Source organism: Pollicipes pollicipes, unplaced genomic scaffold, assembly GCF_011947565.3.
Source record: "Pollicipes pollicipes isolate AB1234 unplaced genomic scaffold, Ppol_2.1 Scaffold_4881;HRSCAF=5763_pilon_pilon_pilon, whole genome shotgun sequence".
Taxonomy (NCBI): Eukaryota; Metazoa; Arthropoda; class Thecostraca; order Pollicipedomorpha; family Pollicipedidae; genus Pollicipes; species Pollicipes pollicipes.
The window spans coordinates 50,395,870-50,421,380 of NW_023596576.1; the positions used below are offsets into that span (position 1 = coordinate 50,395,870).

The following is a 25,511-nucleotide window of genomic DNA, read 5'->3' on the forward strand; positions in this document are numbered from 1 at the left end:
ATGCACCTCGAGCGCTTCGCCATGAAGGTGGACCTTTCCTCGCGCGAGACCATGACCGACGCAAGGTGGCAAGTGCAATGACGGAAATTGGCTCATTGCAACGATGTCTTTTCTGCAAGGCAGCGCCAAAGGTCATGAACGATCTGCAGCACATCCGGCAACTTGGAGTCAGCAAAAACCACTTGCAATTTGGTGTCAGCACTCTGCACGCATGGATAAGGGTTTTTGAGTGCATGCTCCCCATCACCTATCGTCTTGAGCTACAGAAGTGGTAGACCAGGTCAAAGGACAAAAGGAGCAGGTGCAACAGAAGACAAAAGCAAGATAAGCAGCGTTTTGGGAAAGACTCCATTTTCATGTAGACCGCCTGAGAGTTGCAGGAAATGGCCCTCAAACAATACAGCCCCTGGCAATACAGCCCGGCTGACCTTCGCAAAGGAAGCGGTCTTTGCTGAGATCATCGGGATCGGCGAGTGCCTAATTCGACAGCTGCACACTGCCTTTTACAATCCATGGCATCCGGATACCAAAAAGACGGTGAGAAACTAGGTGCCTCCTGCCATGGAACAGGCGAACTGCATATATACCTCCCTTCGTGGCATCCAGTGCCCGTGTCCGCGCACCGAGTACTTCTCGATGAGGCAGCCGTCATTAACGCACTGCCAATGCCACTCGAACTCTTCAGCGAAGAAGCACAAGAGTCTCGCAATAAGGGCGTACAAGCGTACTATGTGGGACACGCTAAATAATGCATGCATAACATCGCCGACCAGATTGGATACATGCTGGTCACCATCAGTGGTCCTGTGACCAGCTCGTCGGCGGTCAGTGCACGTAGTCAAAGAACTTCCAAGGGCAAAACTGCGCTGTCGGAAGAGGCATTCGCCATTCTACAACACGGCCCTCCCAGAGCCAGGTCATGTATAGTAGACTACGACACCAGCGATACTGATTTCGACTAGACAAGTAAGGATCAACGTGCAAGACCTGATTGACTTCTTGCGCCACATACAAATGTGCTAAGCAATTGTTTTGATCATCAGTAGTTAGAAAATAATGCTCAACTCAAGTTCAACCTGTAAAAGTACCTCACACACGAAATTAATTCCAATTAACTGGCTGAAATATCATAACAGGTCAGTAGCCTCAACTTGAACCAAAAACAAGTCGGAAGTTTGACCTTTTCATACAACAAAAATGGAGTGCAGATTAGGATTATGCATGGACAACTGGTTTGAGACAGGCAATAGAATTAATCTTCATTCACTGAATTAATCTCACTTTTGAGGTCAATCTGGCCCATCGTACACTGACAGCGGCGCGACAACGGGGTACAGGGCCGCACGACTCTGAAAAAAAACATTGTAATGGCTTGCTGCTTAAAGTTGCCATGTACATTATCATGCTCGTCGTTAAATTTTGACGCAATGGGTTTGCTATTCAAATGCGTATGCCACTATCAGTTTGTTCGTTTCTGGGTGCGAAGACAGCCCGATGTTCCTGCCTCCCTATTCCGAATAAGCGTCCGCCCATACATCTTCACTTTTCACACGCCATTGAATCTGAAAGCTTCACCGCATATAGCTTGCAAATCACATGACCATCCTCGCTATAAAAGTGCATGTAGTCAGCTCGCGCGTGTTATATACAACCAAACGTCCAGCAGCTTTTCCAATATTTGTACTAATATTTCGACGGGCCGGTTGGATCTCAGCACCGTCGTCTAGATTCCCATCGACCATTTAGTCCTTGAGCCAATGACGTCACGATAAGGCGAAGATGCGAGAATCGCCGGACGGTTTTATACCACTCTTATACCGCCTTGGGCTTGAGAGGCGGGCGGCGTGTTTGGTGGGTGTGAGGCCCGGACCGCCTACAACGGGGAGAGATTTGTGTTCTCATGGCGATGAAATGGTTGCTTAAGTGAAATCAGTTTTTCTGACCTGGCACTGTTTGATTTTTCACATTTATATGCCATGGCGTTTGTTCTTCGTCGATTCGGGAGAACCTTACCATCGCTGGGGGTCTGCCAGGTAAGAGCTTCTCAGTGATATTAGCTTTGGAGGAGTACCTGGTGTCCTACACACTACCAGCAACAGTGAACTTTCAGATGATAGTATAAGTTGTCATGAAAAGCATGATATTCGTAGGCAACTGCTTCTTTGCAATTTAGGTGATTGGTTCTTTTTGAAAATGGTTGAAAAATCACCACTTGTATAGTGTAAGGTCCAGTCTGGATGGTTCTTGATGTCGAGTGTGATATGTTTTTGAACGCACTAATCATACATGGTTGAGAATGCACTGTTGTATGTGGTGACATATATGTTCAGAAAAAGCCAGTCATATGCAAGGGTGTAGGTGTACTTTCCTACCTAACGTTAGAAAAAATCATTGCACACCATTCGTCGTGTTTAAGGCGGCACGCATCATAAATAACCTCAAAACAGGTAGAATCTGCGGCGCTCGGGAGCTCGCCATCATAATTATAAAAAATTGAAGGTAAGATAATGAATCTACCTGTTCTGTGATTATTTACGAGATGTCCTGCCTTAAACACGACGAATGGTTTACTTTAGTCCCGTACATTTTGTAGAGTTCTTGGTAAGCAGAAATATTGTATTTACGCAACGGCAACGCAGAAACGGCGCTGGGGAGTCAAGGCGGTGCGGTGCGCGCGGCGCTCGGGGGCCCGCTATCGAAGGTATTGAAATTTGAAGGTAGGAGCATGATTCTACCTGTTTTGAGATTATTTATGTCCTGCCTTAAACACGATGAATGGTGTACAATGATTTTTTCTAATGTTAGGTAGGAAAGTACACCCTGACCTATGCAAGATGTCTTGCTTAGTTTTCAATCAATGTGCATTTTTGCTTATGAGTGTTTGTTCTTATGCTGTTTCTGACAGTGCATTGTCAGTCTCCTAATAGGTCTTGTGTTGTGTTTTTTTAACCAGTTTGAGAGGTGCAAGAAGACAAGTTATTGGTGACAAACAATATTGCTCTACTGGCAATGATGCTTCTGAAGATAGTGAAAACAAAGCCAAGATAAAAGCTAAAGCTGAAGAAAAAAGAAAAGCAGCTAAGCTCAAGCTCAATGATTTGCTTGAGTCCATTCAGAAGGTACTGTTATATTGCAGGGAAAGAGGTTCACAGACCTGTTTTTTTATTTTTGCCATGGCTTATATAAAGTGAGTGGGGATCTTCATATGTATTTCTTGTAGAAAAGGTGTGTATTATTTGCCTTACTAGATGCTGACAGATTATTTAGATGCTAGTTTTCCACTTATATATATATATATATATATATATATATATATATATATATATATATATATATATATATATATATATATATATATGTATGTATCCATTCTCATTAAGCTCTCTTAAGATTGTTTCATTCTCCAGCCCAGGTTATGTCATCAGCATGGTTTAGTCCAACTACATTAAGTTTTATGCTAGTTGGCAGTCAGGGCTAGGGCCCTGTGGACAAGCAGGAAGTTGCAGTTATTTTCTGTGCAGATACTCCAGCAGCTACCCACATTCTTGTGCCCCAGGCCTGACTACTTTCATGCAACAGCTGCTTGTGATCATCAAGGACTCTGCTGGTAAAAGCCTTCCTTGGCCAGGTCTAGTTACCCATTTATCACTATGGCTATCATGCTCTGTCTGTTATACATTTGATGTAGAACAGATTGGGGTGCTGGAGCTTGCTTTTTTGCTCCTGGTATGGAAGGTGGCTGATGTAAACCAGCAGGGTAGCACAGTGCTATACTCTCAACTAGATCACATTCTTTCTGGTTGAGATACCCTTTCCTGCTGTACCTGGAGCAAGGTCATACTGATGCCTTGAATGATAGAGGCTCGGTTTGTAAGTACATGTGCTTTAAGAAGCAGTATCAGGATTCAAGGGAGTAGATTTCATTGCAAGCCCATGTCAGATACCAGCCATGTCATTGAGTGTATGTCACCATCAGCTCCTGATGGGGGTTGGCCACGCCATGTCCACCAGACATCAGCAGTGCCCAGTGACAAGGATGGTGGCGTGTCTGGCCGACTGGCACGACCAGGCCGCCAGCCGCGGCCCCGACATGTGGTGGCACGGCCAGACCGGCCTGCCCCTGCCTCTGCCCCCACCCCCACCGCCACTTCTGCTGCTGCTCCCACACAGCCTCCGCCAGTCAAACAGCTAACCCTGGGTGAGTGTGATGCTGCATTCCAGGGGATTTGTGGTGGTGCCCGTGGGGGGCTGAGCTGACTGACAAGGTGCAGGCCTGGGTCCCTTGGCGTGGAGGTGATGTGATGCAGACTGGCCCTGTGTATCACTGCCAGGTCTTAGATTGTACTGCACTGACCAGATGTGTCATGTTGAAATTATCTGAAGGGTTCAGGTTGCATGATATGCTGGTCCAATCAGAATACATTTTGGAAGTCCTGACTTGAAAGCAAGTCAATTCACAACAATTAACAGCTTGTCTACCCAAAAGCAGAAGTGTAAAAACAGCGCAACAGCGAGAAAATCAGCTGGAGCAAGAAATTGCTTTGTTCTATATTATCAGATGTTGTGGGGGTGCAGGCAAACACTTGTTCGTGAGTGCTTAAGCATGCACTGCTTTATGAAATCTGCGGCTGGTGGCCAGTCGAGCATGTGCTGCTGATGTTGATGGGGGTGACTGACTCCACACACGTGTCGCAGACGAGGAGGTGGCGCAGGCGGCTCGCGACGTCGCCTCCTCGCTCGGCGGAGACACGGCGCGCACCGAGGCCGAGCTGCTGTTCAAGCTCAATGGGGAGGACGGGGCGTCGGCCGACCGGCCGCAGCTCAGGTAGGTCATCAGAACCAGCTCTGGTGCGGGTCAGGACCGCCCGCAGCTCAGGTGGATCATCAGAATCAGCTCTGGTGCGGGTCAGGACCGCCCGCAGCTCAGGTAGGTCATCAGAATCAGCTCCGGTGCTGGTCAGGACCGGCCGCAGCTCAGGTAGATCATCAGAATCAGCTCTGGCGCGGGTCAGGACCGGCCGCAGCTCAGGTAGGTCATCAGAACCAGCTCCGGTGCGGGTCAGGACCGATCGGAGCTCAGGTAGGTCATCAGAACCAGCTCATGTACGGGTCAGGACCGATCGGAGCTCAGGCGGATCAACAGAGGCAGCTCCGGTGCGGCTCAAGACCGATCGGAACTCAGCGACGGGCTAGGAATGGCACGATTCAAGGCCTACCTCAGAACTGGGCCAGGAATGGCATCAGCTCATATGTGGCCTCTGGATCAATGTCAACCTCAGGCACGTAAAGGAGCCGACCCAGGTTACGGACCTGGACCAGGCGTGGCTTGGGCGCCTACGCCGGGCCAACGGCGCTGCCGCCGGCCAGCGGACTCCAGCGGTCCCTCCCGGCCGCCGCCCCTTGCCAGCTCAGGCACGGACCACTCTCGTGTATGGGTTTAGGTATGCACCGCGCTTGGCCACAACCCACGCACAGGAGAGTCGGCCTTATTTTTGGGACCAGGGTTGGCCATAGATGGGGTACGGAGAGGAGCTGGTCTAGGTCCGGGCGCGGCCCAGGATCGGCTCCATCCGTGATGTGGAAATGGAGTGTCCAGCCGGTGCTCCTCAACCATTGTTCTGTCTTCATGCAGCCCACGTCATGCATTTCCTTGGCAAGTTGTGGAAGGATGGCAACTCATCCCGCATGGGCCGATCTCGTTGGGCGGATAAGACGAATTCATTACTTGCGTACTGTTCTCAGCCAGAAGCTGATGTTCGGTGGCAGTGAGATGTATGTTCGTGCCGCACGCCACCGTCCACGCCGCGTTAGATGTCTGGTCGATATCCTCACCCCATCCACAGCAGTCTCCGATGAGGTAATGCCTGGTTAATTATAAGATTATCCCGCACACCACCACCCTCAGTGAGATGATATCTGGTTAACATTCGGTTCATCCTTCACGTGCCACTTCCAGTGAGCTGATGAAGCGCACGCGCTCACCCAGCCCGCCGCCGTGCCGGCAGTGAGCTGATGTCCGGTATGAAGGTGGACCAGCGGCCGGCACCGGGCCGCTCGCAGCAGGTGCGTCACCAGCTGGGCGAGCGGCGCGCCGACGCTGTGGGCCGGGTCCGCCGCGAGCGGGCTGAGACGCCCGGCCAGCAGCGGGCGCCGTCCGAGCGGCACTCGCCTCCCGAACACGTGCAGCTGTACACGGGCGACGCGCTCGGCATCTTCACCGACCAGGGGCGGGTCGGCGCCAGCGGTGAGCGTGACAGCGACGGCCGCGCGCCGCCGGCCGCAGGCGCAGGGCTTCAACACGACTATTGCTGTTCCCTGAGGTGCCGATCACCCTGCAGTATAACTGCGTGCCCGGAAAGGCTTGTTTATCGAAACTTGCGGTATTGAATCAGCGGGTGCTTGCATGTGGGGCCTTTTAACATTCACAGATTTCACAGATTTCAAGGCACGAAACATACGACTGCATAGCAATTCAAGTGTTACAGTAACGTGACGGGCCATGATTTAGGCCATGATTTGTTGAATCTGCATCAGTAAGCACACAGACTCCACCTGATCAATGCATGCCAGAGGTTGTTGTAAGGAGCAAGAAACTCATGTATAACCATAGCTCGTTGCACAACGGCATCCGCTGTACTGCTCTCACGCCCCCATACAGTGGTATGCTGACTTGACCTGCTGTAAAGGACTCGCTCATGCCGGTGTCCGGATTCTGAGGGAATCCGTACACCGGATGATACAGATACGGGCTTCTGAGAGAATCACAGACGGGACGGCCATCTTGGATCTGTGTTGATGCCGCCTGCTGAACACTGTGAGTGTGAAGTGCGCTGGTGCAAATGTTGCGCCCCAAGCCGGCCTTTGACACGTGTGGGCTGTGTTGGCCGCCGGGTGCGCAGAGCTGGTGCCAACCGGTGCCGCCAGTCAGTGGGAGCGGCTGCACGAGCGGGAGTTGCGGCTGGCCGTCACCCACCCGCCGGCCAACGCCTGGCAGGAGATGATCCTGTGGACCGAGCAGGGCAAACTGTGGCACCTGCCCGTCGACAACGAACAGGGTGGGTGTGTGCTGTTGCCGGCTGCACCGGCCGATGGTCACGCTGTTTGAATGCCCATCCCGGGCTTATGGTCGGCCGGGAACCTATCGATGAGGGAAGCGTTCAGGAACCGGGCTCATTGCCAGGGCGCGCTTACCAGGCAAACGCCGGGGCATTTCAGCCACGACGGGCGTCTCCCCTCCGTAAGCGGCGTGAGCATTGTTTGTGAAGCCTGCGAACCTTTGTATGGCCGCTTTAGCTGCTGCATCGCACCGATCGCTTGAGATTGACGCGGTGCCGCCACGACCACAGGCGTCCTGTCGTCGCCGCAGCCAGGCTCTTAGGACGCCCTCGCCCGGCAGCCTCCACGGAGCTGACTCAGCCCGCTGACGGCCCCCTCGTCCCCCAGGACTGGAGGCGGAGGCGGCCGTCGGCTTCCACGAGCACGTGTTCCTGGAGCGCCACCTGGAGCCGTGGTGTCCCCAGCGCGGCCCCCTCCGCCACTTCATGGAACTCGTGTGCGTGGCGCTCGGCAAGAACCCGTGGCTCTCGGTTGAGGAGAAGCGCGAGCACATCGTCTGGTTCAGGGACTACTTCGCTGAGAAGCAGCAGCTGCTGGCGGAGCTGAAGGCCATGTAAGTGGGCGGAGCGAGTCTATTTGGTGCAGCGAGTAGTGGGAGTGGCAGTGAGCGACTGGCTCTGAGTGGCGTCCCGACCGGGCGCACAATACAGGCGACACACGTGTGCAATCACTCCATGCATTTATGTCTCAGAACAGAACAATCGAACCAGAGAAACGGAACATGCAGCGTCGCGCACCGTAAGACGCAGCCGTAACACGCGCAGAGAAGCTGAACAGACTAGAATTCATGACCCTGCGTGACCCTGACTAGCATGCGTGCGCTGCGGTATGCAACAAAAACAGTCATCTGAACATAGCACAGGGTTTTGGGTGTTTGCGCCTTTTCGCCTATCGTGCCCGCTTATCCGTATAAAAGTTATCGTATCAACTGTAGGATACAAGTTTGTGACATCGCCTCCGAGCGGGCTCACAGCAAACGTGAATTTTGTGACGTCAAGGCCATCCATTTCCACCGCGTACCCACAGACAAGTTTGTAACAGCCACCATCAGAAGTCACAGAAAACGTAGATTTTACGACACGGAAGCCACTCGTGAGATTCGCTGTGTGCGGACGAGACAAACCGCTAAAACTGCGTTAAACTTTCCTTACACCTTACCAGCGTTCACGCCAGCGACGGGAAAGGCGAGCCCGGCGCTCCTACGCTACCCACTGGCAACCCACCCGACCGCGGGTCTCACCAGCGCCCGGGTCAGCGCCCGACAGCCTGGCTGACCAACTTTTGAACACGCGTTATCACCGGGCGGCCAGCGCGCCGCGCAGTCCACACTCGGCCGAGCAGGCTCCGGCCGTCTCACTCGGCCGGCGCGCTGCACAGGGCGTCCAGCTCCTTGCAGACGTCCTCGAAGATTTCGTCCACGGCCCGCTCGCCGTTTATCTGCGGTCATCACCGGCCGACGGGCGGCCAGTCGTTACACGGTGCGGTGTTGGTTATGTGGTTACGTGATCGTAAGTGTAGTTGTTGGTTTTCGGACGTTTCGGCTTCAAATGCCATCTCACCGTTACGCGTTGGTGTGGGCAGAATCAGAATGGTCCCTGTGTCTAACATGGCTGACCGCAAGATAACTTCTCTTGTCGGGTTAAGATAACCACTCAAAATGAAAGCGGTCATAACATACCAATCATAATGTCGTTTGTCAAAAGTGCGACCTAACAAAAGTTACTGAACGAGCCGCTACACAAATGGCCGGTTTATAAGTAGACGGATGGCACAGCCCACTTCTACACCGCCAGTACACACGATTCATCACGCGGTACCGTAAAAGCTTAATGTACGAGCGGACGTAAAATCATCGTTACATACCGCGCCGTTGAGAGGAAAGTAACTTGTTTAGTGCGAACAAAATCACACTGTCCCACGCAGCACTTTGCCGCCAGCTGCCTTTTTCGCCAAGCGAGCTGCTCAAATGCAAATACAAAATCTGCCACGCGTGGAAACTGGACTCTGTCATGTGATACGTCTTAAATGTCACACAGGAAGTAATAAGTTACAATTGCGCCACTTATTGCGGCAGATTTATGACTACCTGGCATACAAATGAATGTGCTATCTGCTACACTTGAAGTGCATTTGTACTTAAAGTTACACATATATGAATTTGTAATTTTTAAACATTGCATTGAAAACAAAGCGTCGCAAAACGAAATCGCTACCGTTCTCGCTACACATAAATGGCTCACCTCGTTCTCGGCTCCGTACAAACTACCATTTATACACCAACTTGCACTGTGAGACATCGAAAGGCATCTAGAACGATGCTGTTCACAAGCTTGTGCCACTCAAAGTGCGTGTGCGCCTTACATGTGGGAAGGGTGTCATAACCTCATTTGTGTACCATGCAGCTTACATATGGGAAGGATGCCACACATTAATTTATCTACCATGTGACATATAACCGACTTTCAGCCAGCGATAAAGTGACTGGACTCCTCATCGTGCAGTGCCCGTGTACATGTTGATAGGTGGCTAGGGGCAACAGTGAAATCGAGCGAACCAGTATGGGGTATGGCGTATCATTCAGGCAAGGAAGCTGCCAGCCAACACGTGCGATCGCTACAACACACAACCACGACAACCTCCGCCTGGATAGCCCCGACTGCCGGCCACGCCCCGTCCGGGTGGGCGCAGCACCATGCCGCCGACCGCCCCTGCCCGGCGCTGGTCTCTCACCCGCTTGCAGCGCTGGTCAAAATGTGTCACCAACGGCTCGGTGACGCTATGGAACGTCTCGAGCCGCTTCTTGATGGTCTCGGCGTTGTCATCGGAGCGGCCGGACGTCTCGCCCCGCTTCAGCAGGCGCTCTGTCATCAAGGCGTCTGACACCTCGAAGTAGAGCACCAGCGAGCAGGGGCACACCTGCGGCCAGCCAGAGGTCAGGCATGCTGGCACCGCGCGCGGCGCGACGCAGAGCCGGCGTCCTAGGAGTCACAGCCGACACAGAGCCGGGCATCGTAGAGGTCACAGCCGACACATAACCGGAGGTCACAGCAGTCACAGCCGGTACAGAGCCGGGATCACAGTCGATACAGAGCCGGGATCACAGGGGCGACAGCCGACAGAGAGCCGGGATCACAGGGGCGAAAGCCAATACAGAGCCGAGGGTCATCTGTCACCACAGCTCACCTGCTCCTCAAACTTGACTGCTTGGTCCACCTCCCGCGGGTAGCCGTCGATGAGGAAGCCCTTGCTGTTCTCCAGCTTCAGCACCATCCCCTCTCGGATCAGGCGTAGCACAGTTTCCTGCCAACACGGAGGACAGTGACTAGACGGGCTTAAGAGGTGGGCTTGATGGAGTGCCTAATGTCAACGACCATGCACTCGTTCCATTGGTCACTGGACGGCTGCCGCGGAGGCTCCCCGCCACTGACCATGGGCACTAGGTCGCCGGCGTCCATGGTCTCCTTCATCTGCTTGCCGAGGTCGGAGCCGGAGTCGACCTCGGCGCGCAGCAGGTCGCCCGAAGACAGGTGCGTGAAGCCGTACTTTTCCGCGATCTTCTCGCACTGGGTGCCCTTGCCGCTGCCGGGGCCGCCTGCCGGCGTGGCCACACACCGCTGCCATGATCCCAGCACAGCGCCGCCCTCACTACCCATACCAATGACGTCACAATGCTCGGGGCGACAGCGCGTCTGCCAGGTCACTTCTTGCAGTCCGGTTTTTTAAGCCAGGGCGAAAGACTTGCAATCGTCTGTGTACGTTTTGCCTCTATGCAGTAGGAACAATTCGGATAAGGAGTCCAACTTACCTGTGTGGCACAGACACTGTCGGGCCTTTAGATATTTTTGCTAACCCAACTTTGAACTGATAGGTGAACATCGTTTCAAGGCCCACAGCTGAATGCTTTGATGATGTGCTGTGCGCCCACAGGGAGAGGTGCGGGTATCTCATGAAGTTGTCTACGTTCAGACGTGGTCCACCCGTTGAAAGTACCAATTTGTTTAGCTTTACTCGCTTGCCCCGAATTGTACTGCCACCCTGCATTCACAAGCAAATTACATACAGTACATTTAAGCATGTGTGTGTGAAGGGGGATGGGCACCTGACCTGCCCACTCAGGTACCACCCACTCGCACACTCAAAACGCGGACGCTGATTCAGTCGAGGCGAGCTAACAGGTAGCAAGCAACATACACGAGGATTATAGCAGGCAAGACAATGACGTACGCCTTTCTACATTTGTTTATAAATCACGTGCTCAATAATGGGCTCTTCAAAGTAACCTGGTATTTTGCTACGATGTGTATGCATAATACACACAATATATAAATATATATATATATATATATATATATATATATATATACAATAGCACGTCCTTATGGATTAGTAATTTTGCGGGTTCGATAACACAATTACTCCCCAAAAGACGGCACAACAACTAAGGCGGGGTCAGAGTAATGAATTGGAACGAAAGTAGTTCTTTGGAAAAAAAATTGGCTACCTTTTCCATTGTTCGGTGATCCTCGCGAATTCACGAAGCCATATTATGATGTGGGTGTCCCCTTTTCAGACTCCCTATCAACCAACCTTCCTATGCGCATAACACATTTTGACGCATGTTTTCGGATGATTTAGCTGGATACTGAGACCATTTGAAGACATTTCTGAATGCTGCTTGCCAGCTTGTGGTTCCACATAGTAAGTTTGTTTGTAAGCAAGTGAGTTTGTTGAGCAACGTAATAATGATTCTCAGGAGAAGATGCGCCATCCTATCGAGGTCCAACTCGACCAAAAAAGGCAGGCGAGACGCTCGTGTTGTGGCCGACTTTCCAGAGCGTCAAAGGACAAAACAAATTATGAACCGGATTATCCAGAAACTTGAGGGTAACGAGGAGAACTCCTGCGCCAGAAGGTCAGGCAGCAGAAGCCCCGGAACACCCAGATCCGACGACCACATGGCGAAGTGAAGGGTCTGGCCAGCTTGAAATATATGAAGATGAACGTCAACGATGGCAGGCGCCGTGTGTCATAAACGGAAGCCCCGGATCAGGGATTTATGCCAGAAGATTGGCGGCGAGAAGTCACGGGCGTGTTTTTCACCGATGAGGCATCTCACGATTCACATGCCGTTGAACGTCCAGAACAACCGCGTCTATGGAAGCGGCAAGAAGGGCGAGGTCCCAGGAAATCGACTGTGCCACGAGAAACCGAGACCTTTGTAGAAAGCCATGTATGGTTAGCGTCGACGTCACCTGGAACGGAACAACTAGTTTTTTTTCGTTTCGAACATCGAAAGCGAGAAAGACCGCTGGGTTTCGTACATTCGGCTGCTGGACGAGAAGCTGCTACCGACCTGGGAAGGGCTCCACCCAGCCGGCTCCACTGCCCAGCAAGACGGCTCCCCTCCCACACAACTGGACCACTCAGGAGTTCCCCGCCGAACTCTGCCAACTCGTCAGACAGCACGAGTGTCCACCAAACTCCGCTGTTCTCAATCCTCGAGACTGCCGCGTCTGGAATGCGCTGTTGGAGGCAGTGTACTGATCTCACCACCAGAAGTTCCCCGGTCTAGACGAGCCGAAGTAGGCCATCACGGCCACGCGGGAGGAGGTGTCATTTGACACCATAAGGAGCACCAGCCACCACTGGACCTACGGGCTGAATACTGTGATTCCGGCTAGCGTTGGCCCCATCGCTCACGCGCTCCAAAACCGGCAAAACTGCTTAATTCTGTACTATTGCACGCCTTTGTGTCCGAGCCCGTCACGCAAAGAAAAGGGGGACTGATTATGCTGAACCTTAGCACGCACGCTCCCTTCTATACCTTCTTTCAACGTCTAAAATATCACGTCTATGCCCTAAACTATACTGCAAGATATGTTAACAAATTTGTGAACAGTTTTTGCCCTCCAAGTGTATAAAGAAAAGGGCATGCCGGAAAGGTGCTGAGGTTATAAATTTTGCCTCACAAAGGGTTTGAAGATGTGATTACAGACTGTGCATCAAGGAAATCAGCCAAAAGAAATCATTCAACTTTCTATCAACAAAGCGCAACAAACCAGGTGCTGACTACTGTTCCACGGCTTATTTTTACGGCTTATTCCGTGCCTCTTGGAATATCTGTGCATGTCCTTCTAGAGACACAAAAACCCAGGCTTGCGATGGTATCACATTTATGACGTTTAACTCGACACGAAACACTCTATTTCAGAATGTACTCTAAGGAACGAACCGAATGCATTACGAAACCTCATGACCCGTTGCGCAATAATATACGCCTACAAAAGGCGTCACGGGAGGGAGCTTTAACATTCAGCCATTAGAGAAACGACGACATTATATGGCTCCTTCACTTGCAGCGTAGCAGCACGATATTCTGGATCATTCCCCGTCCAGCCTCCATCGCGTCTTAGTCAATCATAACCATGCTCGCTCTAACCAACAATCATGACCGTCCTGTTGATAGTTGCTGTAACACACAGGATGCTTGTACTCACCCAACATGAAGATCACGGGCACGTTGGACTTTTTCAAAAGTTCAGACATCTCTGCCGCTGCGGAAAAATTTGGAACAGTGTCAACACCATCAAAACTCATTACTGGGAACATATCCACTCATTTATCTGTGATAACCATGCTATCCCTTATGAACGTGGAAATGCATTGTACCCTGAGACAATGTCTTGAACACATTTATTTAAGGCCTCTAATTTGTTTTGACCTGATGTCAAATTGTCATCACCAATGGGCAGAAACGCCTAGAGACCACAACGAATAGCCCTTGCGGCGCTAACGATGCTGCTCATATATGGGCCAGAATCAGCCAGAGAACATCTGATGGGTGTCGCGCACACTCAACTGAATGAGGGCGATGAAACACTGATATGCACAGCCGGTACAAATGGACACTTACGGGTTAAATTTAGCACCTCTGTCGCGTCCTTCGCCAAGCGTTGCTGAAACATAAATCAAAGTAAACAAAAGTTCACACATTTGCCTGCCCATTTTAGGAACCAACGACGCATGTGATGTAACCGTGCGAAAGCGGTGCCGTGCGACAATGCCAACAACAGTGGTATACCATATCTGTGGTGGCCCATGGTGAAATCCATTGGTTGCGCAAAACACAACTAACAATTTAACTTTCCTAGAATGGGCAAACCATTCTGAAAAGGGCTTTTCAACCCCACCATGGTTGTAAATACTAATTCCAGAAACAACATCACTCTTGCACTTTTGACATTGACTTTAATGCCTTGTACACCATATCATACCATATGAAAGGATCCCTATACAAATTCCCCTATCACATATTCAACCTCCCCCCCCCCCCTGGTAACATGGCAACCCTCATGGCTAGTTTGTATGCTGTATCTGTATGCCAGAGAAAATTGTTGGCATACACTTAGTGGATATGGGCAGTATGCAGCAACCTCAAACATACTTGCTGCAAATTTCCACATATTTAATGAAGATTTCATACATATTTAATGAAATTTATGAAAGGAAATGAAATTTGGTCATATTTAATGAAATAATTTCATACATATTTAATGAAAATTTCCACATATTTTCCTCAGGATGTCTGATCCTTTAACAACCTTTCGCACCACATCTGTAAAAATCTCTCAATCACTCAACAAGCTCTTATAATGTCACAGGCTAGTAACCATCAGCATATGCATGAAAGCATATGTATCACAATGCAATGTCAAAGCCTGTATGGATCAAAAAGGTACACTATCATAAAACAATTATATCACAAGCATTAGATGCACAAAATTAGAAGTGCATGTTTGAGTTACAGAATAAAAACTATTCACTGAACAAAAACAACACAGGCTTTAGCTCACTGATTTGTACAGCTTAAATTTACAACTTATTGGCAGGCTAAGCATTTACAATATAATCATGAAAATGACAAAAACCACACAATCAGGTTGATGCCCTGATAAACCAGTTGCAGCACTAATTGTACAGCATGATGTGCTCTGCCCCACTATGTGTGACAATGTGCATGTGTGAACAAGGTACATAATTATGGGGTATTCTGCAATCAGCACTTGTATTATTAATACCACATACCTTTCCACAACATCCACCCATTGCCTTAAGTGGGTTTGGTGAGTCTAGTGTGGGTTGAAAGGAATACACTCCTCCAGGAAGACAGGATGAGCTGCTACACAGATCACTGTCACAAACATGATGCACGCAGGTTAGAAACGCCTAATACTAATTTGCATGCTCGTTAAAAGCGGTTGTGTGCGTCAAGAAATCACTACACTACAAAAATTATTTCCAGCAGAGCACTTTCAAAAAATCGCTTTACAAGGGTGACGGTCTAGTGATTTCAGCATAAAACCCTAATAACAGCCAGAAAAGCCCAACTACCGAAATTAAAACTCTAACACCTCGTCGCTTATAAACAACAAAAACTATTCTATTCTAGACGACCTCAACCTTACCGCGCCCGCCACCCAACATTAAGCAAAGCTACGCGTTGTATCGCCGTCACATGCGCCTGTACTGTATCAAGCAGAAAGCTTGTTTGGTAGCTTTGATAAAAAGCTACCATATTTAGGGAGGTTTTACTTTATATGGAAACGATCCGCCGAAGTCCAAGATGGGTCCAGTATTATTTGATTTTAGGCAAAATTAAATGACGGATTGCCTTGAAATTTGATTAGCATGCAGATTGCAGGTTTATACAACTCTTTAACGTATCGAATGCACCATTATTTGTATCGTAAGAAAGAAACTATCCGATAGCAATGAGCGGGGTCCCAAGCACGAGTAAAAAATTGTGATCGGAACAGGCAAAAAGTTTTGGTTGTCGAAGACGGGATTCCTTTCCAAGCATCTTTCATGCGTGTTTCTATGTTTCGTTACCTCGCGATCCTCGAATATCAGATCGGCATTCAGCATAGACTATATCTTGTGAGTCTGGATAAGCGAGGCGAACTGACAAGCTCTAGCCAAAGTCGCTAACCTCTTTCAATCGAATGTGCCTGTGGCGCTCGGCGTATCAATCCGCCGCGGGTCACATTGTTTTTTTTCAATGTGCGAGTACGGTTTTTGTTTGTTTCGTTTGGCCCGAGTGCTCGTTCCGGACATGCGCGCCAGGAAGCTCAGTAGTGGACGGCTCTTTGAAACATCAACCTCGTCGGATTAAGACACTCAGCCAGTAGAGAGAGGGAGGTTCAGACAGTACGAGGGGTTTGAGACAGTGAGACAGGCACGGTGTTCGGAATCCTATCGGCCTGGGGTGTCGACGGCCGGGCGCTCGGTGCCTACACCTCACCAAAATGCAAACCCGGCGGAGGAGCCGCCGACCCTTGGGTGATTCTTAGATCTCCGGCCCCTTTTTCTTCTTGTTTGGCAATTGACAATTGGAAAGATGCATTTTGTAAGAACGTTGAGCTTACGTACTTGTACTTTGTTCTGATCAGCTGTATGCCGTGCATTCCTTTCACGCTTGCATGACATCATGGTAATCAGCATTTCTAATACACAGTTATGCCGTTACTTTGTGTTCCAAATGACGTGCTGACCCCGACCTGGTATTGTTTGTGCGTTTCAATGAACAGTCTAGACAAAATGGCAGATCAATAAGTAATCTGCTCCCTGAATTTTGTGCCGGAAGATATGACGCGTCGCAGTCAGGTCCACATTATACGTCAAATCAATTATATTGCACAGCTCATATACTGCCTACAGCTTAGGGCGACTGTGATTTTTCCACGAGTGTAATGAAAGGATTTTTATCACCAAAGGCTATATGCGCCCTAGAGGCTTCGCATTATGACTCCTCAGAGCCGATGAGGGATTCCGGCGTACCGATGAGGGACTCCGGCATTATTCTGTGACGAGAGAAGGTGGGAGCTACGTGCTGATGCCACGATGAGCCTTGCACCAGGTGGCTGCAAAGTGTGATGGATAAATTCCTGTGTGGGCCGGATAAATTCCGAGATATGAGTGGTGTGGGGCTCTAAGGTTCCGCTCACAAATGAGGAGTCTGATCGTTGCGCATAACCTACGCAGACTGTGCATAGCGATCACACCATAGGGCTCCCTTTTTATGGCCGGTGACGAGCATGCATGAGATGGCGTGAATTTATGAATGCTAGTTGCGGAATCTCAGTAAAGTGACGTTTGCTGCCCATGTTAGGACGGAAAAAATTTGTTGCGTAAAAGCCCATGTAATGCCGGTGCACCAATGGTTTCGCACCATTTGCGGTCCCCCCAGTTAGTTGGTTTATTACAGAGAATTACCTCAGTAGTAATGACCTGTAGATGAGTACAGAAGATCATCTAGCCAACAATATATATATATATATATATATATATATATATATATATAACAATTACAGTTACATGTATATTAAATCTAAGCAAATATGATTATTGCCTGTAGACTCCTACTCCTAAGCAGATTTTCTTTCGTAAGACTGATTATTGGTGAGTATAGCCACTATGTCTAGAAAGGTATGCATAACATTATGCATTTCACAACATCATGTGCGAGTACGTAACTTCAAAACCCATACAGGAGCTTCATTCAAATTATTGAGTCAGTCACAGCGTTTGTTGCTTTTATGCAAGCTGGGACTTGAGAATAGAGTGATTGCAGTATGGTGTTGGTGAAAAATCCGTCGGGTAAGCATGATAATATTGCGTAAAAAAAATGGCAAGCCAGTGCTACAAGTTACGCAGACGCAAAAAAATCAAGAGTCTTAACTAACTTAGCTGAAAATACTGCGCTTAACATAGATGGTGGCCAGCATGGCAGATGCTACCTAAGAGCGGGAACAGCCCCCCCCCCCCACAAAAAAAATCAGTAACCTAAACGGCGATATAATTGGGAAAAGCTCCACGTACCATAAATAGTGGCCGGCATGGAGGGGAGGGGGAGGGCGCCTAAACAGTAAAACGGCAAAAATCAAGAAACAACCAACGATCTATTATGGAAAACTGCGCGCAACGTGCCGCCAACTGGATGCAAGTTTTCATGTACAACAAGCAGATGGCCGAACCAGGTTTGAGGTCAGGTCAGACCACATGATCAGATTGCGGAATTTTTAACATCAGGTATAAACGATAACTTTACAGACAGTGCATATATTGCCGAGTCGGATGGTGTCAAGAGCATCATTAAATGACTCCTAGTTCTTAAAAAACTTATAAATGTCTGGTAATGATGGATTTCTGCCCGACACATGATTTCTCACTGACTTAAGCGCCGTGACGGGCTCCTACAATCTGGCAAATCCTGACCCCTTTGATTTTGGTTAAAATCGCTGCAAGCATGGAACATCCATTATAGCAAAAACATCCCTCGGCATTTCTCGGGGCATCGAAGGCTTTGGCCTCTAGAGGTCATCGAATACCAGAGCGATGTTCGGCAAGGACGATTTTAGTACACCTTGCTGGATAGACAGGGTGAGCTGACAAGCTGAAACCAGACTAAACCTCTTTTAATCGAATGTCTGTACCATGCCTCGCTTCGCCTAGCTGTGCCTTTCTGATATCGTGTGCTGCATTCGACAGACGAATATCGGTCTGGTACTCGGTAACTTCCAGGGGTCACAGCTTTTTACGCCTGTGAAGATTCGACAAATATCTTCGTTATTGCAGATGTTCCGCACATGACCCCGTTCTGCTTGGCATTGCAATCACTACTTAAAAGTTGTAATTTATACTTGATTTCGTAAGATCATCACGGATCTGACGTGGCCCATAAACGTGATGTGTAAGGTTCAGTCGCCTTACTTCTTTCACTTCAGCACTCCCAGGGTGGCCAGTTGAATATAACGCCGCTCGGGTGGGGGTGGGAGCACTTTGAGCCCTAAGATCTCAAGAACTCAGATACCTGAATGCGCCAAATTCATGGGATGGATATACCTGAGTGTGAAACTATTGTGTCAAATTTTAAGACACCTAGATTACAACCTTCCGGACAATTATGGTCAGAGAAGGTCAAACTCCAGATCGGTGTCCGAAGCTCCCTCAGACTTTATTGTGCAACCAGCTTCAACCTGGATACCTCTACTATGCAAAAGATGATCCTGTCGGGTAAGTGACCTCATTTCACCTTGGGAAGGTTGCGGCGACCAAAAACCTGCGAGATTGTTTGGATTTTTCCATTTTAATAAGCGTCGAGAATTGCTCTAGGCGAAATACTTTTAAAAACAAAAGACTGGTCATGGTCATCCTACAGCAGTGACCTCTTTTGACCTATGAGAACTTTAAATAACACACTTGTTTACCTCCTTGTGATCAGAAATCGAAATGGTTGTTAAAAACTACCTACTGTTACTAAACTTGAACTTCGATCCGATACTAATACCTGACCCCTGGTATCAGACCGCCATGCCAGACACCCAGTTGTTGGACCGAGTGAAGGCAGATGACTGAAATCTCACTGCTCTCCAGGCTCGAATTGGACATACTTCAGTGACCACGGAGAGCTGGTTCCGCCCTAACTCTCTCAAAATGGCCCCCCAAAAAGCTGATCTCATTCTTATTGGAAATAGCCAAATAAAAAAGGGCGAAAAATCTTCAGTTGGCTATCGCCAATGCCCGCATGTCACCCTTTCACTCTTCCGGGTGCTCAGTGTCGTCACCGATCCCGTTCTGTCCTGGGATTTGCACATCAGTCATGTGGTCAAGAAGTGCAATGCACTTTTGGTGTCTCTCTTTCGCCTGCGGCATTACTTCACCCAGGACATGTTAAAGTTTTTGGTTGAAACCCACGCACTTCCTTGTATTCTGTATGGTCTTTCGATATGGAGGAGACACCGCCAACAATCAACTACACAGGTTCCAGAAAGTTATCAGTTTTGCCGCCGGGGTTGTGCCAGTGACGTGACGCCAGGACATCATTGGTCCGGCACTCCAGGCTCTCAGATGGGATCGAATGGAGCGGCTAGTCGAGTTGCGACGACGTCGCCGAAGTCCATAAGACTTTCAACTACCAGAGCGGGCCCCCGCATTGCGCAGCATGTTCACCGCCAAGCCCTCGGTATCCCACCGTCTCCCTGACTCCACGGAAGAAGGCCGGCTGGAGCTGCCAAAACGCCGGCTGGCGTGCCCACAGAGGGGCTTTTGATACCGGGCATCATTACCATGGAATAAGCTGCCGGTCAATGTAAATGAGTGTTGCTTACTGTTCGCCTTCAAGCGTGCTATGAGGGATGTGAACAGCTGGGCGGAGATTCGAGATGCGGCGGTCTTGTGGCTGATGCGCACTCATGCTCGCATGCCATTCTTATCTTTACATATTCGTGTTTTTTATCGCGCACATTATGTTTTTTCTTCTGACAGAAATCGTGTACTTCTTTTTTGATTTAACTGGTTAGGCATCAGGCGATGAGCTTACTTTATGTTGTGTTGGCATTAATGGACTAGACGCAAATTCGGAAGAGCCATTGATGGAGGAATTTAAATCAAGCGCATGCCTACATACACCTTAAGCTAATGGACTTATTCCTAATACTAAATTCAGTGGTACAATTGTTCAAAGAAACGTTCACAAAGATGTCCGGCTTCGTCTAACACTACGTTATCACATCGCATTGAACGATTCCCCAGACTAACCGATTCCTAGCCTTCGCTGACAGCCATGACCTGAATTTGACCTGCTATAGGTAAGCGACCTTGCAACATAAATATAATTTGCATATGAAAAGATCGGCTGTTTAATTGGTTACAGTCAGGCAGAGTTTGGCGCGGCCGCGCGGCGCGCTACACCGCGCCATCCGAGCGCTCGAGCGCATGTCAAAATTTTGAATTGGCTTGGGCACATATTTATTTAAAATGAGTTTGGGTCAGGTTTAATCTGCCAGTTGACTTTGCGTGTGCGGTTTGATATCTTGAAGTTGACAGTGGCGAACATCGCTGTTGTCGATGAAATCCAGAGTCGCAGCTTCTGATGCCCCGCGAAAAGGCCAGAGACGTCACTCTGATCCCAGACCTGCTGCTCCTGTAGCGGTTTGAAAGGGAATCGACAGGGTCGCAATGCGTAGTTCGTTCGTTCCCGTGCTGAACGCGAAGAGAAATAATGTATTAGGTGAAAAACTAGATACTTAATGGTTTGTCGATATTAAATGGTTGACGTTTTCTGATCCCTGGAGGTCAAACCTCTGGGTGCCCTACCTAAAATCTTCACGTAACTTGTCAGCTTTACGGAAGCTGTTGTTGGCAAAAGCAAGTTGGCTTTTATCCAAAGTGGTTGTCGATTTCTGCTGAATGCGTATATCGAAATGCTGTTAAATTTACACATACATCACATGGAGAAGTTGAAAAATAACAAAGGCGAAGGATTGGATAGCAGAACATAAAAGTGCCAAAGCCAGGGTAAAAGGTAATGCCCGAAAGGGTTGAGCTTGTAAGGACCGAGCGCTTTGGTACATAACCACACTAAAGCCACCATGTACCGGCTGATTGGAAAATTTTGACATTGGCGGGCAAAAACACGTGCGATCCGTCAAAACCCAATGACCCATTCCCATTCGTCTGGATTAAGGAGGAATCCCGGATTTAACGGGTTTAGTTAAGCACGGGCAAATGTTTCCACTGCGCCTCCGCGGCGACGCTTATGACTGAGCACCACCACGATGAGTGCTGGGCCAACACGCTGAGTCACGATCAACGGCCTTCTCGTAAAACGGCTGATGAATGAACTGAGCAACGCAGCTCAAACGTTCTAAGAATTCTCAATGGGTATTGGTCATGCTCGTAGCGTGCACCAGTCCCTGCTGTTACTTTGGAGATAGTGAGTCGGCAATTATTTTTCGCATGATCGGAGGCCTGGCTCATATAATGGGTAGTGCTGACACCTAGCAAAATCACACCGGCTATGGTCCATTTTTCAGCAAATGTTTCACATGTTGGCCTGCGCTGTGTCACTGTAAAGCCTTTTTCGTGCACTTGGCTATCTGGCGGAACAGTTTGTCACATTCAACCCATGACGTAATTACGCATGCACCACTAACCCCCAGCCACCTACCATGTTATCCACGAACTGGTACATGAGGTGGAACATGGCTGCAGCACTTCACGAGTCACCGCCGCCGCAGCCGAGCCGCTCGTCACCGGCGCCCTCTGGCGGCACCGGCAGCCGGCAGCGTCCAGCGTTGCCGGCGGCGCTCTTGGCAACGGGGGACGGCTGCGCGTTGCCGGCGCGCCTGACTCACGTCCCCGCTGCCTAGCTGCGGACGCCGTCGGCCCGGGCACCGTCTGACAGCGCGCCGACGACGGTCCCGCCGCTCGCGCCGCGCCGAGCACGCTCGCCGGCGGGCTCTGAAACGCCCCGCTGACCCGGCGGGGCCCGCTTACCGGGCCGCGCTGGGCAGCGAACGTCGGGGCGCGAGTGTCGGTCCCGAGGCTGCCCTGGCGGCCACCGCAGCTCCGTGCCGCCTATAAATAGGGAGCGACCGAAGTGCGGCTTGGACGGCGCTCGACGGCCTGGGAGCTGACGCCAGCCAGACAGCCCGCTTGGCCACGCGCCAGCGGGCTGCGGCGAACGCCGATGCGTCGGTCGGCGGATCGTGACAATCACCGTGGCTTGTTGCGCCGCAGAGCGATCTGTGGCAGGGCTCTGGCGCCGGCGAGCCGGTGCTTAACGACACCGACCGTGGCCGGGCTGCGCCACCGACCAGGCCCCGGGCATTCAGGCGCGGCGTGCGCGGCTTGCTTGTGGCGGCAGGGGCAGTGATGCGTCGCATGTGTCACACGTTAAATCTTTTGTTTTGGGGATGGATGTGTTTAAGCCTTCGGTGCCCAAAAGCCAGGTGACGTCAGAGAGCAGGGCCAACTATGGCTAGCACTGGTGTATGTTAAACTCTCGTCACCAAAATCGGCCGTCTACCTGGAATTTCACGATCAAATGGTGGGGGTCAGGGCTGATACAACAAGCCCTGCGCAGCATGGGCGTCGACCCCAGAAATCCATCCATTCAAAAGGTTCGGACTTCATTTTAAAAGGCTCCCTTTGGTCTCTAAGGAGCCGAAACGGTCTCTTACAGCCCTATGTGTGCCCAGGAACCCTGCGGATGCTAATGAACTGTTTTAGCTGTTGAAAGTCCTGCCAACCATTGAGGGTCTCTCTGGCTACTGAGGAGCTTCCGGGGCGATGGCGTTTTCTTCTGAATGCTCAGGGACTTAACTGGCCAATGGGACTGCTGAGGGCCAGTTACTGTCGATCTACTATTAGATCGATTGCTACTTGTGGCCAGTTATTATCGATCGTTTTATTCCCCATCGTTTTCCGTTTTAATCATTTTCACGCGCGTTATAGTCCACCAGAGATAATCCGTCAATGCATTCTCTAAAAAGTGCCCAGCACCGTAACGCGGCCAAAGTCACTGATCGATTTAAAAGCTTCACGGCTGAAATCAGAGCACTGGACAGCCATGCGGCCTGTATGATGACCGGTCGGTCTATAGCGCAATGCCCCCCGCCCCTTGGTGAAGGTTCGCTGACCCGTCTATTCGAGAGGCTACGAGGCTTGGTATTTGAGCGTCAGAATCAATATTGGATTAACCATCACGATGACCTCGCCCATCCGCCCTTCCCTTCTCATTCACGCCACATCCTGCATCCCCGCAAAGCCCCGCTCATCTCAGGCAAACTGCATGTGCCAGCCATGAGTGGCCTCGTCCTGCATCTTTGTAACGCTCGTTTATCCGATGCGGACTGCATGTGCCAGTCATGATTGGGCTTAAGTGCCCCTTGATTGGGATCCTGTCAATGTGCCGACCACATACCCCGTATAGGGCCTCTGTGCGGACAATCTGAATAGCCTTGCCGGAAAACCACGAGTCCTGCTCCTCCTGCTCCTGCACTTCTTTCCTGCATTTGACATGTGAGACCAATCAAGTCCTTGCCTAATAGAGGCCGTATAGGGCCTCTGTGCGGACTAAATCTCGGCGGAGGATCCCAGATGCATGTAGTTTTGCCTACCACTTTTCATTCTTATTGTCAGCAGAGTGTGAGAGCGTTCTCCTTCTATTTGCCATTTTTAATTGTTTAATCCCCATTGCCATTGCAACTATCACTACTGGGCGAAAGGGCTCTAATTCAAATCAAACCAATCTAACTTCCGCTCAATGGTCGACTAACTACCAACAATGGAGCCGCCCTCAGCAAACGTGACAGATTGCTATCAATCCGGGCCTTCTAACCAGTAACGTAGTCAGAAGTCACTCTTTACGATAGCGTTAACAGACATGGACTTGATTGGCCCCACGTGTCAGATGCCGGAAGGAAATGCGTGAGCAGGAGCAGGACTCATAGTTTGCCGGCAAGGCTATTAAAATTGTCAATATCTAACCAGGAAGCATTTTTAATTTCATCACCTTGTGCCTCTTCGTGATCTCACATTTGCTGTGCTTAAATGTTTAAGCCTACTTGACCAAATCCGCGGGCGTGGAATGATGAATTGGTGCATGATGATGAATTAAAAAAGTACCGTTTCAGACTTGGTACAAAATTTGGCCCCATGGAATAGTCTGTCGTTTGTATCGCACAGTTCCACCGCACGGCATTGTAAGGGTTTGCATGCTATTTTTCCAATGGTATTCACATGATATGAATAACTCCACCGATGAAGACATTTTCTTTAATTAAGATAGCTGCATAATAATCCCACAAGGTCAAAAAAGCTAACGGGTGTGAAGGGTCACGTGATGCGATCTCTTAAATCATAAAGTAAATACCCAAAAGCAAGCGTGTATTTAAGCGTACCTTCGCAGAAGCCGAATGATGCACTTTGTTGTTATGTCACTTCGTCTAAAAATGAAAACTTCAATATGGTGGACGTAGCACGACAGTTGGAACCTGGCCGCTCCAGCAGTTCTTACCAAGACACCGCGCTGAGCCGGACGGTGCCGACCTAGCGCTGGCACGCGCCAAAACAGGGCATACCTTACCGACGGCCGATCCTGTGTGGGCCTCCGGGCTGGTCAGCGCGCTGTCTCGTCCTGTAGCAAGTGCGGAACGACACCGGTCCTCGCCGCCAGTCAGGTGAGCGTGCGACCGCCACTCAACAACAGACAGCTTCGCCCTTCACTGACCGGGCGGCCAACACGGCGGCAGGGGCGAGCCCAGGAGCTAGCCATACGGGGCAGTCAGTGATCTCACAGCAACAACAATCGTAACTATAGAAATAGAAGCGGGAATACAGCTGAAGGTATAACGCTTCGCCAAACACATTGCGTGCAGCAGCGGACGCTGGGAGACGCGTCTGAGCATGCCTCTGTGCGGCACCGGATCGAGCAGCGCACGCTTGGTCGCCAAGCTGCGACGGACAGCGGGCGGGGCGACACTCGTTTGGCACGCTCCGCTGCGACTGGGTCATGAACCCCTGCGGTCAATTGCGACTGGGTCGTGAATCCC

At 50.1% G+C, this 25,511-nt stretch overlaps 2 protein-coding genes across 5 annotated transcripts; one reads left to right on the forward strand and one right to left on the reverse strand.

Annotated features, from left to right (window-relative positions):
- LOC119100554 (28S ribosomal protein S31, mitochondrial) lies at positions 1 to 7,787 on the forward strand. Its single transcript, XM_037223637.1, has 7 exons — positions 1 to 65; positions 2,954 to 3,119; positions 4,012 to 4,198; positions 4,696 to 4,825; positions 6,006 to 6,244; positions 6,900 to 7,055; positions 7,444 to 7,787. The coding sequence occupies exons 1-7, from the start codon at positions 1 to 3 to the stop codon at positions 7,671 to 7,673; spliced, it is 1,173 nt and encodes a 390-aa protein (XP_037079532.1). The 3' UTR covers positions 7,674 to 7,787.
- Positions 7,779 to 25,147, reverse strand: LOC119100771 (adenylate kinase isoenzyme 1). Of its 4 annotated transcripts, XM_037223902.1 has the most exons (8): positions 15,582 to 15,601; positions 15,202 to 15,307; positions 14,030 to 14,072; positions 13,614 to 13,670; positions 10,545 to 10,708; positions 10,300 to 10,416; positions 9,847 to 10,032; positions 7,779 to 8,553 (listed from the first exon to the last, which is right to left on the reverse strand). In XM_037223902.1, exons 2-8 carry the CDS (start codon positions 15,220 to 15,222, stop codon positions 8,470 to 8,472), a joined length of 672 nt encoding a protein of 223 aa, XP_037079797.1. In that variant the 5' UTR covers positions 15,223 to 15,307; positions 15,582 to 15,601; the 3' UTR covers positions 7,779 to 8,469. The 4 variants fall into 4 exon arrangements, with proteins under 4 accessions (XP_037079797.1, XP_037079799.1, XP_037079798.1 ...); XM_037223904.1 differs by lacking the exons at positions 15,202 to 15,307; positions 15,582 to 15,601 and adding an exon at positions 25,046 to 25,147; XM_037223903.1 differs by lacking the exons at positions 15,202 to 15,307; positions 15,582 to 15,601 and adding an exon at positions 25,041 to 25,144.
- Between the last annotated feature and the right edge of the window lie 364 nt (positions 25,148 to 25,511).